At 42.7% G+C, this 20,186-nt stretch overlaps 1 protein-coding gene across 1 annotated transcript in view; it reads right to left on the minus strand.

Annotated features, from left to right (window-relative positions):
- The window catches only part of LOC311273352 (dolichyl-diphosphooligosaccharide--protein glycosyltransferase subunit STT3B), an 87,823-nt gene extending 81,523 nt beyond the window's left edge, over window positions 1–6,300 (minus strand). The window contains exon 1 of the mRNA XM_084380361.1: window positions 5,786–6,300. Coding sequence (XP_084236487.1) covers window positions 5,786–6,045 — 260 coding nt within the window. The 5' untranslated portion in view covers window positions 6,046–6,300. The remainder of the gene's footprint in view (window positions 1–5,785) is intronic.
- Between the last annotated feature and the right edge of the window lie 13,886 nt (window positions 6,301–20,186).

Consider the following 20,186-nt stretch of genomic DNA (forward strand, 5'->3'; position numbering starts at 1 on the left):
TGGTATTGATCCCTAGTTGAGGTAATCATCGCCAATTATACATGCTCAATCTAAGCATCCAGTGGAAATGCTGCGGGACTAACTAGGGCCATAGCGGCTCACTGATAGCCCCGACATTAGCCAACGGCCAACCTTTGGCTTGGTGTACCAGGGCCCGCAGGGTTGAAGACCATTTTTGGGGCTTTGAAGCTTAAGTTACGATAACTGGCGAATATTCAAAGCTTCGAGATGGAGAGGGGGTGTGTGTGCAAACAGCACAAGCTATCAATGTTACGGTCATTACTTAGTCAAATACTTCACATAACATGGCAATTATAAGTCTAATAAGAGAAAAGGGAATCCAAAGTCTCAAACATGAACTTGGTGAGTGAGCGAGTGTGCAAGCGCAGCGGGTCGGGCTTATCACAGCTCCGTGCTCGTGGAACCACATTTGTGCATGTAGAGCAGAAATCTCGCTTTGAGACTACTTCAATGCCTCAGAGGAGCTCCGTTTTCTACGGTGGCCGACAAGGACAAACGCGCAGCAAAGGCCAAACGCTGCAAATACACAAGATGCAGACCCAAAGACACACAAAACACATGCAACAACAAAATGCTGCAACGGAAAAATGCTGCAAACAAAGAAACGATGCAGAACCAAAGACACACAAACACACAAAACAAATGCGATAACAAAATGCTGCAAATACAGAAAAGATGCAAAACCAAAACGACACAAACCCCCAAAACACATGCAATAGAGAAATGCGGCATATTGAGTCAACACAACGGAAGTGTCCACACAACGGAAAAGCGCCAGGCCGCTAGGAGGTCCCGACCTCGCGACCTGGACCTATTACTGTATAGACCAGTCTGTATTGTACCTGACGAGAGTGAGCAAAACTTTTACAGAGGCGACATAAAAAGGTACGTGGTTTAAACATTTGGTTGTAATCTTTTGCTAAACTAAGCTAAGCTAAAAAAACAAACAGAAAACGTACAATCAGCTAGCGTTAGGCCTACGTAAATCTGTTAATCTTTTTGAACTGTTATTGTTATATTATTGTAAAAGATTACAACCAAATGTTTAAACCACGTACCTTTTTATGTCGCCTCTGTAAAAGTTTTGCTCACTCTCGTCAGGTACAATACAGACTGGTCTATACAGTAATAGGTCCAGGTCGCGAGGTCGGGACCTCCTAGCGGCCTGGCGCTTTTCCGTTGTGTGGACACTTCCGTTGTGTTGACTCAATATGCCGCATTTCTCTATTGCATGTGTTTTGGGGGTTTGTGTCGTTTTGGTTTTGCATCTTTTCTGTATTTGCAGCATTTTGTTATCGCATTTGTTTTGTGTGTTTGTGTGTCTTTGGTTCTGCATCGTTTCTTTGTTTGCAGCATTTTTCCGTTGCAGCATTTTGTTGTTGCATGTGTTTTGTGTGTCTTTGGGTCTGCATCTTGTGTATTTGCAGCGTTTGGCAGTTGCTGCGCGTTTGTCCTTGTCGGCCACCGTAGTTTTCCGCTCTCTTTATCAGTCTACAGCCGCCGCAACGCCCCTTTCCTTCGAACACTGATTTGGACGTTGATTACCACGGAGACAGTATAAGCTTTTGGGTCAGCCATTGTGCAACTTTCATTAGTTACGTGACCAACGGTTAAAAACCCAAAGTGTTCAATTCAAAATTATGCGAAGGAGCAAAAACTAAAATTCTTTCAACTAACCATAGCATGCACATTTTGGTGCAATTCAAAACGACAAATTGATTCACACAGCTTTAGAGGATTTAGCTGCTGAAGGCTATGGAACTTTGTGAACATCCATCTAGACCTTGAACAAAGCTCCAGTCATGCGAAGCAGCAGCAGTTCTGATACCAGTTGAAGGGAGAGTAAGAGTCTTAGTGTGTGTGTGTGTGTGTGTGTGTGTGTGTGTGTGTGTGTGTGTGTGTGTGTGTGTGTGTTTAACTATACACTATAGGAGTATCCACCTTGTTATTTGCCTGACACAGATGTTCCTCTCACTTCACTCTACTGTCAGAATGGACTCTATTTCCTAACACAACCGAGGTTGCAAATCTTCCAAGGAAAAGCTCCCCATCCCGCACACACCATACACCTTTCAGTCTAGCAACATTTTTCTCCCACAAACTCAATAAACTGGACAGAGCTTTTGTCTGAAAGTCAACTCCGGGAGCAGGAACAAATCTTTCTCCTCTGAGGAGCAACAGTAGCAGCCTAGCGAGTGCTGGTGCGTAAAAAAAAAAAAAAAAAATGAAAAAGAGATATCTGCACCAGCAGGGTTGAGGAGTTAGACCTCCACATGGTGAAATCTAGTAGGCAGTCACAACAGTATTCTCAGCAGACATTATGCTGCGACTCTGCCAATTAAAAAAAGATTGAGCATTAATTTGGAGATGGTAAAAGTCAGTAAAATGCATTTTTAAGTCGAGACACAACTGAAGAAGTTAATTACTTTCATGAATGGAGAAGAGAAAAAAAATCTCACTTAAATGCCAACGAAGGCACCCCACGGTCTTTGGATAATCAACAAATATTAGGAGAGCAAAATGAGCACAGCCAGATTACAGGCAAGTCATATCAGGGACTCGCCTACAAATCAGTACAGCATGTGCTGTTTGCATACTGCAGAATAAGCCTGACATTTGGAGCTTGTAAATCCAATCTTGATTCTTCAAATTGCCAGCTCGTTTAACGTAATGGTTAGATGCAGATAATTTGAAGCTCTTTGCAGAGGAAGAAAAAAAAAAAAATCAATAACAGCATCCAAGCATTCAGACGACAACAGCACTAATCATGCGTGTCTGGGAGGGATGGCAACAATCACCATCCTGCAGTTGTAAAAATGCACAATTTGATTCCTCACCGTCAAAAAAGGTGAAGAGGTTGTAATGCGTGATGCAACATTAAAATACAAACAGGCTTTTGTGATGCAGTCAGATCTCGTTTCGAAGGGTCAACAGAATAAATCTTTAAATAATGTCACATTTAATATTCTTGGCAAAAAATAAAATAAAAATCAGTACTTGCTGGGGTCAGGTTTATGTGCTGATCTATACAATAGCTCTAGTGTTATTATGGCTGCCGTACACACTGAAGAATTCCCAAGAGTGTTAACGATTGTATATATGTAGGGCAATGGTTCTCAGCAGGCTGATCAGGATTACACATGGGGTCAAAAGATGCCTGGAGAAAGGAGTGGTGTTGCAAGATTTATAGTCTTCTACAGATATATTTCTGGGTTAAATCTCTTTTGATAAAAGGCATTTTCTGTATGAAATGATGATCATCTGCAGTCATTCTCTATCCTGTAATTATTAAGTGGACCATTCTAAAAAAAACAAAAACAGCATTTCTTTGTAGCTAAACTCACAAATTTGCACATTCAAGCCTGCAACAGAAGGTTTCATCCAAGCGTGTCTTTGTTTTCGGGGTCCAAGAGAAATTTTTTTTGAGAACAACAGATGCAGACTACTCCTAGCTGCGAGGGCTTTTAAACTTTTGAATATCAAAGGGTGCCTTTGCTTTCTTTCTGTGACATGTTGCCAAAAGAAGAGCTTGCAGTTTTCACTCAGTAACGGTGGAAACTGATACCACTTTACATTCTATTTCTCACTTTCACCGTGAAGTGCAACCGAAAACCACAGTTAATATGTCAACTTTGCATGGGAGGATACGAAAATTTCATTTCACAATTATCCTGTCCAGCTAACACATAACTGTGATTCACAATATTATCATGATCATCATCAAAGTATTCCTAAAGCTTAAATTTTACTAAAACATAGAGGAACTTTAACCTTTCAGTTTGGTAGGACACATCTTTGCTTTGTGAAAAACAATCATTCATCTTAAATAAGTAATCATGAATCATGAGGTCTGACTGCATAAATAAAGGATAATTAAATGATTAGGGGTGTCACGATTTCTATTTCAAATCAAAACAAGCCTTCAGTTTCGGCAATTAAAATCTGATGCAGTATCGACGAAGTCATTTAATAAACAAAATGAGAGTCTCTGCCATGTTCTGGTGACGTTTATCTTCACAGATGTATCTATTCTTCTCTCCTCTGCCATCTAGACGCTTCATGGTGCATCCAGGTGCGCTTGTTAAATTCTCAAATCTACATGCTTTGAGAATGCAAAGGATATGTGTGTCAACAGGGACTTCCGAGTGCGTTCAGTGCACCGCCTAAAAAATGCAAATGACAGTCGCCGGGGCATGAAGGTCACAGTATAGCTGTCAGTACTAAAAAAATTTCAATCGCACAGATAACAAATAGTGATCTTAAAATCAAAAGTAAAATCGCATCGTGGATTTGGAGAACCATGACGCCTATAGAAACGATGGTAACTTCAGCTCCTTGTCGTTAGTTTGAAAACTGTAGTATTTACACACATTTAAGTTGTTCTTGTGGGGGATACAACGTGCAGGCAATGGCTTCAGCCACTGTGACAAGCTTAGGAAATTCAAAATAAATCGGGACACCAATATAAGACTGTATGTCAGCGAGTGACACAGCTTTTACAAGTCATTCATGTGCAGATATTCACGATTATCTCAACTGTCCCAAAAATGAAAATTTACCATGGTCAGCTTGTTGTAAGGGTTTTTTTTATCTCAATCCACATAAAATCTTTTATAGCAACTGTGTGACCACCCACGACGTTAATCGGATATATGAAGGCTGTATAGAAAGAATGCAGCTTCTAATGCATGTGTGCCACCTAGTACTACTCATTACTAAAGGTCAGTCCCTTGTGCAAATTCCAGTCAGAGCAGGATCAAGCATTTCTGAACCATGTTGAACTTCCCATTGCCCTAAGCCTTGGCCCTTGGCCGTACAATGCAATCAAGTTATCAACGTAATTGAAGAGGTGAGTGTCACCCTGAACAAGATGGAGCACCTGTCCTTGAAAATTAATAAATGAGTGCATCCGTGGTGCTGTCTCGTTGAGTGTTAAGAAGAGCAGTGAGGCAATGACAGTGCATTGCAACCAGGCGGACACCCATGGACCCATGTGACACTTAATAATCCTGCATTGTGATGACGGACACACCACACAGGATCAGTTGGCTTCCGGGTTATAAAGCAGTCTGCTCTTCTGATGACCACCTGCCAGGTCCAGTATGCATTTAGGACGCATGAAGCATTTATAAAAAACAACAACAACAACAACAGGAAGTTGTGGTAAACTCTGTTACAGCCTCAATCAATGATATCGATCAGTGCTGCAGCGATCATCCCCGTACAGGAAACAATCTCAACTTCATCCGCTTCTGCTGAATTGAGATTTCAATGAAACACAACCACACGCTCAGCTCACGGGAAATCGTGCACCACTTCCTGACGGTTGTTCACACGTTTCCCTCCCTAAGTTTTACCTGCAAGTGAAGCCTCCCCGTGCAGCTCACCAAAGCTAATATTGAGAGTTATTGTCGGGTAAATGCAAACTAAATCCACATTACAGTAGTGGTCAAAGCGGACCAGGTAGCTGCGTGTCACGATTAAATGTCAACGTCCCTCTGATGGACTACACACACATCAGGACGCTGACCCCTGTGTATTCAAAGTGTTGTCGAAAAACAGTTTTATCTTGAATGTGAGGAGCTAACAGTGGAGCAGTTAAAGCTGTGTTCACAAACAGTGAAACACTTCTGAACACTGACATCAATAAATGTCATCTTCAATTTAAAAATGCAAAAAAATGACCCACTCGAGCGACTTGAACCTCGATATACTGCCACTGTGAAGCAACTCAAGCTGCCCTGGTGAACGTTAGCTAGCTTACCATGGATCAAACTCGTGGATGATGCTCTCGAACCGGATCACCGCGAAAAGTCTGGAGCTGAATCCCGCCAGGCAGGCCAGGAACAGAATGCTGAAGGAGAGTAAAGACTGCCACCCGGCCGGCTGTGTCAGTCCGCCAGACAGGCCTACTTTGCCCCCTCCTCCACCCGCGGCGCCGGGTCTGCTGTTCCCGTGCACCGAGCCCCCGGCATTGGTGGACGCTTTGTGCTTGCCGTCGCTGGCTGCGTGGTGCTCCGCCATTTCTGCGTGCGGTGTCGGTTGGATTTGCTCGAGCGTCCCTCCTGCCACGCTCCCGTGTCTCCCTCCGCTCCGTGCTGTCGTGAAACCCCCCCTGACAATGTGTCCGCTCTCCGTAGGTATTCTCTCCTATGAGTCCAAAGGGTATATATAAATATATATCTCTCTAAATTCAGTATCGCTACCACCGAAAAGCAGCCGTTACATCCCGAAACGCACACTCATGCGCCACATACCGAGCTGCAACAGTCAACTCGCTTCACGATTGAACGCCGGTGGAAAGGGGCGGGAGGGATGCGGTGGGCGGGGCGTGAGAGAGCTCCGGCGGCCTCTCACAGATCGACAGGTACGCGGGGGCGGGGCCTTGCGAGTCAAAGCCAATCAAACAGCAGCACTGGCTTGACGGACGAGCGATTCCACCAATGGGATCACAGTAAATTATGCCTGCGACTGATTGAAATGAGGATTATCCCCTGTTATATATAAAATTGAGTCATTCTGCTGCTCACTATAAATAAAATCCTTATTACCCGGCTTAAAGTTGGCCGTATAGAGTTGAATTAGTCATTTTTCATAGAGATAACAAAGGGAAGATTATCTAGAAGGTAACTGATTCCTCATAGCTAAAAGCCATGGGCAGGTGTGTGAAGATAAATGTTCTCTGAGTGCAATATTCTGTTGCCCTTGGATGTTCTGGACTTCGTGGTGGAGTGGTAATAAAGATTGATGTGTCTCATCATTATTATGTCCCCCAGCAAAGACGAGAACACAGCATTCATCATTCTCTTAAACTCAGGACGTACTTTGGCAACCCCCCCCCCCCCCCCCTCCAAAAGCCCCCGAAAGCCTTTATTGGAGTAAGACACCTTTATTTGGGGAAGATTTCAAATAAATTCTCAAGTTTTTTGATTGATTGTATACATTCATTTTGTGCTTGCACTGTTTCATATAACCACGAGACGGAGGCAGGAAGTGTTATTGATTTATCTGAGATGTGGCTCACTCCCAGGGGTGGAGGGGGGGAGAAACAATAGTCTGACAGTCCTCCTCTGTGTAATATCATAGATGGAGACAACTTTGCACTGAAGTCAGAATGGACAAAAAACCTTTTTCTCATCTCCTCGAACATTTGTTGCACATAATGCTGAGCGAAGCTTCATCTCGTCCTGAAGTAACCCTCGTAGCACCGCAGAATCAGAGGAGCCTGTTTCTAAAAGAGCAGTTAATGATTCACTGACCTTCAAAAACTAAACATTACTACTGGTATACATTTAAATTATTAATTTAAAGTGTTTACGTATTGCTTCTAATTGCAATACCCAGTACCTTGTATTCTATGGAAATGTTTTAAACAGATGCAGCACACACACTCATAATCAGTTTTAAAGGGACTGCATGATTGTTTTGTTTACAACATAAAACAAGTTGTTAATTACATCCACTTTTCGTACCTTTGATTTGAGAGTAGTCCATTTGCATGTTTCAAAACTTCACAAATTGGCCCAGATCCCCATGCTTACTTTCCATCAACAGTGTTTACAGCTACCCCGTCACCCATAAGATCATGATTTAAAAAATGTAAATGAAATATTCATGCAGAAGAATTGGACTGAAGTTTGAGCCGGCTTAGCACAGCTTTGGATTGAGGCTATATCTTCTGGAGGGACGAGGAGGAGATAAGAGGGAGATGAGAATGCGGCGTTGGAGAGACGGGGAGATGGAAGGCCGATAACAAAGGAGAGTAAAAGGATGATTATGAAAATTGATGGGGGTCATCATGGAGAGGCGATGGAGTGGCAGGCGTGGATAAGAGTTTTGAGTTTCGTGAAGAGATCACTGAGACCAAAACTAAGTATCACAGAGAGCATCACAGGCATATGCTGCAGCCGAACGTCAGTGCCAAGAAGAGTTCAGGCACGCGTACATACACACCCACACACACAACGTAAACACAGTTTGTGTAAAGATAGAACGCGCGCGAACACATGTAATCCCACACACACACACACATAATCAAATGCATACTGATGAATACATCAACCCTGTGTTCATGCACACACGTGCACACGGCCCTTCGATCATTCATCACAGCCTGCTTATACCACGATGAGCAGCCTACCCTTCACCCCTTCCACCCCCACCTTCAAATTCTAAATGGATGACCTTTGAGACAAATAGAAAATGCAGGCTGTGAGGACCGCCTCAATCGCATCTATTGTCAAAAGGCCAAGCCTAGATGAAAACCAGCCAAAATGAGTGCTGTTGCCAGGCAGGGCAGCTTTTTGCTTTCCTCCGTCTCCAGAGGCAGACTTGAATGTTTGTGTTTGCTTTGTCTTTCCTTTCTGCTTCTTTGTTCACCCAAGAACATTACAGACGTGCCGAGTCTACGCTTGGCATTCTTAGGTGTCTACACTTCTTTGCGATTGCCAAAGGCCATTCGTGCTAAAAAAGCTTAAGATGCCTGGCATGAATCGCTCCTTGCACCTTCCTCCCTGTCATCTCTCTCCGCTTTGATTGCATGTGTGAGAGAGCTCGAAAGCGAGACACACAGAGAGAGAGAGAGAGAGAGAGAGAGAGAGAGAGGGAGGTGTCACAGCTGGTCAAGATGATTATAATCATTATGCCCGTTTTTACACTTTTTTTTAAAAGTAAACTGATGTAATTGAAAATGGTGCAAACAGCAAATCCTAGAAGCTATGAGCCGCTACCGGATGATCTAGGTGCAGAGCGTTGACAGGATGCAGCAACTTGTCTCTGGATGCATAATAATCTCAAATCTCTCAATCAATTGTGCATGGTGTTATGTAAGCATGGGGAACAAAGCGTGAATCCTCTGAATGTGCCGTCTCTGATGGAAGTTGCTTGCATACTTTTAAAGGAATTCTTTCAAAATAGCGGAGCTGGCATGTGAAGTGCACAGTGTGAAGGAATGCGATATTGAAATTTCTGTTTTTGAACGCACTGATTGGAAGATGCCTCACACATCACAGCAAGCTGTGTAAAGGAAACTGAAAAATAAATCATAGATCCATGTTTTATCAATACCGACTTCGACTTGTTGAGGGTCATTAGTCAGCCAAGTCGCCAGGATATAATGTTGGCAGTAAACCCGAGTGAGGAGACCATGGGCCATCTCCAGCTGTGTTTGCGGCGATCAAAAGTGGATATTTTTCATGGGAAGTTGGGCTATCTCCAGTCCTGTCTTTGGTGAAAGAACCATGTTTTTTCAAGGATAACCTCTGGACATTTCCAGCTGTGTTTGTGGCGACCAAAGCAAGATATTATTCACAGGAGGTTGTGCCATGTCCAACCGTATTTGTGGCGACCAAAACAGGTATTTTAAGCCAACCATGATGTTTTTCTGACCCTAACCATGTGTTTTTTGTGACTTAACCTAACTGGAGCATAAGCACAGAGTTGTGACAAGAGATAAATAAACAATTGTACAGTGGAAACATAAAGAAAGCTCTAACTTATATGTGGTTTTGTGGAAATGTACTAAGCTAACATTGATTCTTGTGATTGGGTTGTCAATAGTAAGGGCTGGAGCCTTTTCCCAGCATGCTGTGTGTAAAAGGCAGGAAACCACTCGATTGATTTAAATCGCACACACAGCCACATATGCAGTCTTCTGCTCACCAGCTTCCTGTCTTACAAACAACACCCAGAAAATACATCCGAGACCATGATCTGTTGTGTTTGATTTGTTGTTAAGTTGCCCTTTAATCCGATGGAATTGCTCTCCGCTGATTGCCTCGTGCATCATTTGCATGTACGGCCTAACGAGGGGAGAAATCCATTCTGTATATTCGATCAAAAGCACGTCAGAACAGGATGTCTGCTCATTGTGAGCGTAGCAAGCTTTAAAGACTCCATAGTCTGTCTGTGTGATCCAGTGTAACAGGATGATTAGCCAGTGCCTGGGGATCGCCACTGCACACGCCGATCTGCATTGCAATCATTAACAGAAATGAGGGCACTTAAAGAAAACCACTTAGCATCCCAATGAGGAACACCCTCCAACTGTTATGAACTATTTATTTACCTGTCGCACTCTTGTTAAATGCTCTCTATGAAGCTGTAAAGCAACATAATAATTGGCTCAAGGTCAAGTTTCATGTGTCGCCGAAGGAGTTCCTTATTTACTTTGAACAGGTTTCTATGACAACAGAGTTTGCCGGCATCTCGAGCACAAGCGCTGGGGATGAATCAGAGGATGAACACGAAACAAAAGCACGAGTATTTACCTACGGTAACTTCTGCTCGAGGATGCAAGGGCCTCTCGCCCAGTGCACAGGGTTACTTGTGTGGCCTCATCAGTGACACGCCATTTCACACTGAGCACGCCTCATTTCTCCAACAGTCAATGGGGCACAGAGAGGCAGTTAAGTCTACTAGATGTGAACACGACCCAGTCGGTCCCAGAAAATTCCTGTGGATGATGGCGTACAACTGCACAACATCTTAATCTCGACTTTGATGGAGGATGTGCTGGCGCGGGATCGGCCATGGGTTTCACCTTGCGTGATAGGACTGTTAATCTTGGTAATGTCTTGGGTGATCCGCTGATCATCTATGGCACTGCATTATATCGCTATTCATATGCACAATGCACAGTAAAGCTCAGTTATGCTTGTTGTGATAAAATACAAAATGGTGCGATAAGTTCAAGGCGTGATCTATCATCCCAGAGATCAGAGAGCTTTTGCTCAATTTATAAGGCTGTATCCGCCCCGGGAAGCTTTTGCATTCATTACATTCATCTGTCATTTTCCAAAGCATATGAAAAGTTATTTCTTTCTAAGAGGGCTGTGAGCTGCAGAGGCGATGGCAGTTTCAATTGAAAATGTGTTTTGATTTTTTTATGTGATTACAATAATACTTTGATCTCCCACATCAACCCCAAGAAGGGAACAAAGCAATCAGGGGCTTGTCAATGAAAGCCTCGATTTTATGACAACTTCAATGAAAAATAAATGAGAATGTATCTCCGCAGTTTTTTTGATAAAAGTCAGATCCTTGTGTCTTTATTTCACCCGAAATCATAATTTCAAATAATAACACAGTCACGGCATCTATCGTTTTAAATTTTAATCAGGCTTTTAATCACAATAATTACCCCATGAAATGATACGATAATTATGTAATTACGGAACTGAAAAAAGATCCCCTGCGTCTGATTGCGTAACGCAGGCCTTTCACATAAATAAGGAAAGAAAACTTAAAGTTAATCTTCTTCTCTTTTTTTTTCTGACTGAGAACAACTCTCAAAAGAACATCAGCATAGAAAATTGCCCGCAAACATTCACAGTTCGCCACATTCATCAAGATTGATTGTGACCTGTCAACACAGCTGAGAGCGCCTGCAGTGATGCTTCAAATCCTATTGGCATGCCGCATAAAAACTTTATGAGAAAGTTGCAATTGATAGAGCCTGAGCAAAGAGAGGGAGAGCGAGGTGCAAAACCTGAGCTCAACAGAGATATCAACTGTCTGCAGGCTGAATGTCAGACTCAGAGAAAAAGTTGGCATGCACCTACGTCTTCAGAATACCAGCTGCCTTATCAACATTTCCCTTGCTTTGGTATGGTTCGAACAGCCCCCTGCGTCATGTCGTTTGAAGGGGCTTGCCATTCAGATATGAGTAATGTGGTGCGTAGAAAACATTTGAACTTGGTGTGACATTATCCCCCGCAGGAGACGAAAAAATATGACTCACATGTTGAAAATTGAAGTACGTCTCCCAATTTCCCAGCTGCCTCAGCCTGACAAATGACCCTCCTTTCACTTTCCTGAGTGGCCAACATGGGCTCGTCTCAATTCAGAAGACAACAGATTTATGCGACATCGCTTCAGTGACAGCCTTGAAATCTCGATGGCAAAATTACGGCAGCGGCATTCAAAACAAGTGCTGTGGTGACAAAGCACGTCTGTCGTGCCCTGTTGAAAGTTCATACAGAGATCATGCAGGAATGAAGAGTCATGTCATATGTGTTGCTCACAAACAACAAATGCAAATGCCTCCCTCTCAACTTTATTATAAAGACTACAAATTTAGATTTTGTGAGAGATTGTGCTACATGACAGCCGCCAGGATACAACGTTGGCTGTTAACGTGTCTGCAATCCACTGATAGCCTATGTTTGCATTTGTACATGCCAACAAATCATGTTTATGACCTGACTTTCACATCAGGAATCAGAGGGATGGTGGTGAGATTCAGGCGAGAAGGCTGCCCGGCAAGTGACAGCCGTTTGAGACTGTGTTTCACCATTTGTAAGTTTAAAAATACCAGATATTTTTGACGAGGGACCATGGTGTTTCTATATTCTTAAACCACGTCCACGTTTTTGGTTACAATAAACTGTTTTTTTCCAAGCCAGGACATCCCGGGCCGCGTTTGTGGAGAATAAAAAAATTATGTTCTATGGGACGCCGTGACATCTCCTGCTGATTTGAAGGTGACAAAAAACAGATGTATGTACGGGAAGTTGGGACTTCCCCAGCTGCATTTGTGGCAACAACAAAAAAACAATTTTTTTACAGGAAGTCAGAACTCCACCCACACTTGTGGTGACAATTTTTTTTTTTTTTTACGGGAAGTTGGAACATCTCCAGCTGCGTTTGTGGTGACCAAACTAACCTAAAGTTAACTTTTCAGCCAGAACATGATCTTTTCCTAACCCTAACCATGTGTTTTTTGTGCCTTTACTCAACAGGAGCACAGGCACAGTGTTATCACAACATAACATTGAAAATTGAACCTAAAGAAACCTGAAGTCGGGTGACTGGGCTGCACATGAACACTAAATTAGTGCTTGTACTTTTCTCTTTTAACATCCGTTTGTATAAAGTACAAGTACATTAGAATAAAGGCCAACTCTGCTCTTTTCTCTGACCAGAGAGCACTCTGTGAAGGCGGTTCAATACCAAGTGGCCCCTTGGTCGAGACTATGCATCTCTGTGCTCAGCCCGTGTCCAATCGATTCTCCTCCTGGTTGCCCTCGATCGGTCATCTGACAGAACACAATTCACGACTCCAAAATAAAGTTAGATTTAGCTGGACTCTCCGATGAATATGGGGGAGATGAGGTGAGGGGGAGAGAGAGGGGAGGGGCAAAATGGACACAGGGAGGAGGAGAGAGAGAGACAGCCCTCTGTAGGCTGCTGGTGATGTCATGGCAGACAATGCCTCTACTGTAAATCAGGACACAATATACACATTTAGTTTTACATCTTAAACACACCAACCTCTTTCTTTTAAAGAGCGTGCAAAGAATCCGTCAATACATTCAATTTGGCCTGGTGAAGCGGGCATTTCGCTGATATTTGTTGAACTGTAGAGATGTATTTTCAGACGAGATAGCAGGCAGCATTTTAAAGGAGCGGTTTGACATTTTGGGAAATCATCTTTTTCGCTCTCTTGCCAAGAGTTAAATGAGAAGATCGATATCACTCTCATATCTGTCCGTTAAATGCGTAACCACAGCCAGGATAGTTAAATAAATGGTGGCAGGGTAAACAGCTAGCCTCTGAGGCAAATTGACATCAAAGCAGACAACAGCACACGTGTGAATAATGACATTAATGGGTTTATCCCGTTAAGTGTACCTGTAAGCCATATCAGGCGAATGAGAATTGCTCAATACCAGAGCCCGGGAATGGGCTCACCTAAAGGGAATGCATCCATCATTAATATTTCAGTGTCGACCGGTCAGATGTCTCCTGGGAAAAGGAGTCCATTAGTTTGGCTCTGAGGTCGGCCTCTTTTGCAGCTTTAATGCTAAGACGCAGAGCTTGTATGATACTAAATTAATTTTGCAGCACTGTTGTGGAATTTTATTGGAGATGATGGATTTTTATTATCAGAAGTGAAACCAAGGTATCGTTTTTGCAAGTCAGAAGTAAGTCTCAAGTCTTTGCACTCAAGTCAAGAGTGCACACAGATCCATCTAGTGGAGCATTTCATTTCTATTATACTTTATTTATTTATTATTATTAGTATATTTTTAATTAATTCTATTTTATATGCGTCTTAGTCAACTCCTCCCCATCACTGTTGCTTTTTATAGTGTATTGTTTGCACACTGATTGTTTCCCTCTCCCTACCTCCCTCTTATCTTACCATTAGCTAACCTTCAGCTACATTAATATAAGCCTTCCCTGACAGTCCTTTGTGCGACTTGTTGAACAAAACTGGAAGCTGTTGCATTATTTCTGCATGCTTTGCATACTGCGATTTGTTTTTTGGGAATAAGTCGTGTAAACGTTGGTTGATTCGGGAAATGAATTGAACTGTAGCTGCCTTTTGTTCTTTGGGCTTTGGGGAAGGTATGAAGTATTTTCCAGCCAAGAGTTTGAAGTCCAAGTGAAGTCATGAGTCATTGGTGTTGCAGTTTTTCATCCATTTGTTTACCCTCATCAAATTTGTACGTTTGACTTGACTCCACACCTCTGATTATCATTATTTTTTCCATATTCTGACATGTATAAAATCGTCTTTCTTCGACCTTTGAGGAAAACAAAATGCACTATTGAAGAATGAGCTGTCAATGAATGTAAATTATTTCTAAACAGACAAATTAATATGTAACACAGGTTAAAGCATATACTGAGCTGAATTAGTCCCAAGTCATTATCATATCCTCGGTGCAATGAGGGGATGATTGATGTAGAGCATTAAGAAGAATGACATCCTCCTTGTTGGCTCAAATGATCGAATCATTCCAGCTTATTTTGCTGGAAGGGAAATCACAATATAACTGCCAAGCACTTTTACTTGTCAAATGTAAGCAAACAACTCTCTCAGTCTATCCTCCCAAGACAAACACCCTCGGATCAAACACAATGCCATTTGTGACACAGCTGTGTTTGTCCTTGATAGGCTGCTGCCTTTTTTTTTTTTTCTATGGAGGGCTCCCTCGCTGAGAACATAATGACACAATAGTTCATTCAGGCATAAGGAAATTAAAGTTATATCGGACCTATTGAGTCCACCGCTATTAGACAGAAATGTCTGAGAGGACAGCAGGGGTAATGGCTCCTAATACACCAGCAGTCTCATCTCTCCATCTCTGAGCCTCGGCTGCCTGCTGCTCTTATCTTAACAGGCACATCATCCACTGGACAATTGCTGTGCGCAATTGTAGCTCAGGGCCTTAAGGTTTCATCCAGAACGTGACTCCTGCTGCTGCCACAATAACAAAGCCGCACAACCCCCGAGTGCTGCTTTGTTATATGTCAAGGGAACATCTAAATCATATGGGTATTTGGGATGAAAAAAAAAATAGTGTGTGATGCCGGAGGAAATGGCCTCTGACGTTAACTGGACCCGGAGAAGCCAAGAGAGGAGGTGACACGGCAGCAAGGAGTAATTTGTCTCTCCCTTGTCATCTCCTTACTGGAGCTTAAAAATATTGTTTATAGCTCTCGCCATCCAACGCACTCCTAAGCTCAACTTTGATTGATGCATGAGGCGTCGCCATGGCAACCGGCATGTGGGAAACGATAAGTGACTTTGGCAGGAGAGTATCTCTGTTTCTTCTGGATTATTAAGACCACCTAAGGGTTGTGTGAGCTTTTTTTTTTTGTTGCCTCTTTCCACCGTATACGTGCACGCAATGACGAGTTGTTCTCGGGCTCGGGCTGAACACTCTGACAGCTGCCTCCCACTCAAAGGGTTAATCGGGTTAGAAAAGTTTCACGATCGAGCACCTGATGAGGAAACATGCACTGCCGCAGGTGTGGAGTTTTTTTAGAGGGGCGTGTGCACTGATGTCTTGAGCTTATACGTTCTGATGCGTGGTGACAGGCGAGTGATGGAAAGTGCTGTGAGAAACGGAGGGAGAGAGCGTTGGATGGAGAGAAATCTGTTAAGTTATGCTTGCCAACAGCAGCTGTTTAAATGCAATTAGGTCCCACCAAGATACAAAATGACTCCAGTCAGTGTTCAGTGACTGGTTAGTATGACTCAGTAAGACTCTTAGTAATGGAAAGACCTGTCACATCTTGAGCTCAGCCCCTTCATTTTCACAGTGCAGTGCTCCCATTTTTTTTCTTCCCTTCCCCCTCAAAGCACAAGCTCACTGGATCCTGCACTTTAGCACTTAAAGCCAGCTGCCTCCAGAAGGGCAGATGATGTCTCTGTATGCAGCATCCAGTAGAGCCACTACGCCCTCTGCTGTTTAAAGGACAAAATGCAGGTGTTCGGGGCATTATTCTGCTGTGGTGTTGCTGGCATGAGGTAAATAAGTGTGCACAAGCTCCCATGTCGCCTTAATTAAAACACAAACTGGAATGGCATCACAGACTGGAGGATTTTTAACCAACAGACCGGGGATATGAATATTTTTAATGTTGAACACACAGCAGAGTTTAAAAAAACAAACCAAAAAGCAAAATACACAACATACATAGTAATTTATTTATCTTTCTTATTTGTTTGTTTGAAAATTGAATGAATTTATTGGTAAGAGGCAGCAGTAAAAACAGCCTCGACATAACAGGATTAGGATGTGTGCCACATGACTCATGTGTAATTGCTTTACACTTGTCGCACACCGTTAAAACCTGTTACCGTTCCTGGAAATTTATGTAAAATGATCCTAAAATGCCTATCCTTGTCTAGCCCAAAGTAAATTTAAAGCTTTTGTTGAGCGCAAACATGAGCCTGCAGATGACCTGTAACTGCCCCTAGTAGCTGGTAAACACAATGGACCCGTATCTCAAAGTCTTACATGGTGCTAGTTCAAATTTAATAACAATTTCACTGAAAATGGACACTTTTGTAACGCTTCTGAGGAAATATCCAGGCAGCATTTCCTCATTTACACTAACTTTGTGCATATAAAACAATGAAACACAAGTGCTTAGGTGGAAAAACAGCAAATTCAAAGGACAAAACTGTATAAACTTGCATAATTTCCAGGTTTAAGGCCTTAAAACTGATATAAACTATATAGTGCTGGATTTAAAATCACATTGGCTACATGGTGCATCAATCATTCAGAGGCTGGTGTGTAAGTGGCTCGGGAGAGGGGAGAAAGAAGACAGAGTGGGTCACTTGCCTACGCGATCACTCGTTGGCTGTTGCAGGCTCTGGGGAGGGCATATAAGCTCATATCTGCTCAAACGAGCTGTCAATCAAACGGCCGCCATGTCGGGGTCTCCGGTGTCGAGGGATGATGGCGTCTGCTGTGAAATGAGAGTGGGGGCGGCTAAAACTGTGTAGACTTCTTCAAGGGGATCTGACTGTGCTCCTGCAAAAATGGAGAAGAGCTAATTTGAATTTGCGACTGGAATAAGATGTTATTCTTTTACTGTCACCAACAAATGTGTCAGCTAAAAAAAGAAGCGCTTCAGGAGGCATTTAGAGGCTTTCACTTTGCTAAAAGATGCATCTCCCTTTGGAGAACTTGACTCTTTGCTGCAGGAGAAATTGGCATCGCACTGTTTGATTGTGAAAAATGAAGAGAAATGTTACTTTTGTTCCTTCTGACACCCCTGTGGTAATCCATTCATAATGTAATTATAAATCATTTATCATAAGCATGTGTATCCCACGGCGGTGTCCAATTTATCTGTAGTGCAGCCCACACCAAGTGTGCCTGGGGCATAGTTTATGTAAATAGAGCATGTAAAGTGTAGGAAGGGCAATAGAAACCTTCCTATGAGACGACAACTCAGCCCACATTAGCTGATAAATCACTTTCCAGCTGCTCCCGAGTGTTTATTTAACATTTCATGCATTTTCATTGGTGCTGCTTCACAACTGCAGACGTGCAGTTTCGATGTACAGGAATGAGCGTTAGAGGCGGAAATTCTCACGTAGGAAATGTCTTGACAGAAGAGATATAAATCACATTACACAGACTGCCACTGTACGTACGTGCTTGTTCTTGTAGCTTCTCATCCCACTGTAAGCACTGACTTATAGTTTCGTCATTGTATTCAGCTTTTTAGTACAGCAGGTTTTACAGCATTGCAAAATCTGGGAACAAGTGGATGTAATAAAAGCAGCTGCCTGCAGGACACAGACAGACAGACAGACAGATGGACAGAGACAAGGCAAATAGTAGCATAGACAAGCAGACAGAGAGCCACAGACAGAAGCAGACACGTTTCAGTGTGAGTCAATTATTGGCACAGGATGAAAGGTCTGAAGGTCTGTTAGCATCACACATTGCAGACAGTCGACATCCAAACACCAGGGACTTTAAACAGCGAGGGTAGAGGGACAGCTACAGCGTCTAGCAAACATTCCAGCGGGGTGCTGAAGTAGTGGAAAACGAATCTCACCAAGCAACATTGGACTCTTACAGCGGTTACTTCTCCAGCTACCTTCTGAGAGGTTTTTTTTCTGGACACACTGCTGGGCACAGGAAACCAGACAGTCTCCTGAAGCAGTTGGGCTTAAAGTCCCGACTGTGTGGACCTGATAAAACTCTTACCTTGGCTTATGGGGACTTGACGTAGACTCACCCTAACCCTAACCACTGCTTGACTCATCCTAAGACTAACTCTTACCCTAACCTTAAAGCAAGTATTCACCCTTGAATGTAATATGGTACGTTATGGGGACTTGCAATTTTGTCTCCATAAGCAAAATAGGTCCCCACAACGTGAGTAATGTAACGTAATATATCCAAACACACACACACAATATAAAAGCATTAGTCACTGTCTGTCAGTCAATAGAGAACTGCCACCATTAAAATGTGTGACAACTCAGTCTGACAGATTTGTCATATTTTGGATATCACCCACAATTTGAAGCATCACGATGGCCTCGGTGTAATCATGAATGAGGTGTTTTTTAATGCCATGAATGAGTGAATGTGTGTGCCAACATCGCATGCAAACGTGTTGTGCATATAGTATGTATGATAAAATATGCAGGTGGCTGGTATGATTTAAGTTTGTGTCACAGTGTGCGAGGACTGGAGCATCAACTTCCTGTTCCAAGCTGAGGATAACTGACAGGCGTCGACGATGGTGTTTTTTTTTTACTGAGCTTGTCATCCTGCAGGAGCTGGAGCTCTGCGATAATTTAGATGATATCTTTACATACCAAAAGACTCATTTCATTGTTGCTCCATCAAGGAAAAAGAAAAACAACAGCAACAGCAACAACAACAACAAAAGATCAACTACAATATTCGCTGACGTTTTACCTTGGGTCAGTCCATTAGTATGAACAGAAGTGAGTTTTGTTTAGTTTAAAACATTCAAAAAATGACCTAATATCAACAGAGTAACAAGAAACAACAGTGTTGATGTTACATCAGAGACGTCTATGTACAGTACTGTGTTGCACTCATATCTACTGAAGTTAGCATACTAACAAGCTAGCCCCAGCCCTTTCTGTCCCGTAATACCACTTTGTACTGTAAGGGGTGAGAGCCCAAAAATAAAAATAGGAAATACTTACATCTGTTTTCCTTACCAAACAGGAAAACATAACCATACCCTGTTGCCTGTGGTGACATGAGGTCTTGGTCCTGGCAAACTGTAGGGCCACTGACAACTGATAAACCCACTGAGCTATGAGCTGTCTAGCTATCAGTACCTAGCTACAGCTAAGAATAGCTAGCGAAGAGCAGCGGTACTGATTTAGAGTGCAGGACTTTTTACTTTGCACATTGTTGTGTCAGCACTTTTACTTGAAGGATCTGGTTAGTTCTTCCACCACTGTAAACTAAGCATCCAACCACAGTCTTACATATGGGAGAGAGCTGGAGGGACTCGATTAAACATTGAGCTTAAAGCTGCACAGCATTGTTGATTCGCAGTGGGATTAGCAACAATAACAGGGAGTCGTTTGATTTACCGTCAGAAATATCGGGCATACTGCATAATGTAGCTGTGAGGATGGCAGTTATGTAGGACAATGAATGGCACTGTAGGTCTTTTTATAAATCTGAGAGCTGAGCATACATCATGTTCTAACTGTTGCTGTGGAGCTGAAAATAATACGTTCAGGGCTGTAAAGCAGCTCAGATTTTCTATTAAAGAGGTTCACAATGTCAAATCAGCACTACCAATCATCTCACATAGCACCCTGAGGGAAATAATCATATATGGCACCAAAGGTTAAAGTATTAAGCAGTATAATAGCATTAAAAACACCAAACTGAGACAAGGAG

The sequence above is a fragment of the Pagrus pagrus genome (genome assembly GCF_965226575.1).
Source record: "Pagrus pagrus genome assembly, chromosome: 17".
Taxonomy (NCBI): Eukaryota; Metazoa; Chordata; class Actinopteri; order Spariformes; family Sparidae; genus Pagrus; species Pagrus pagrus.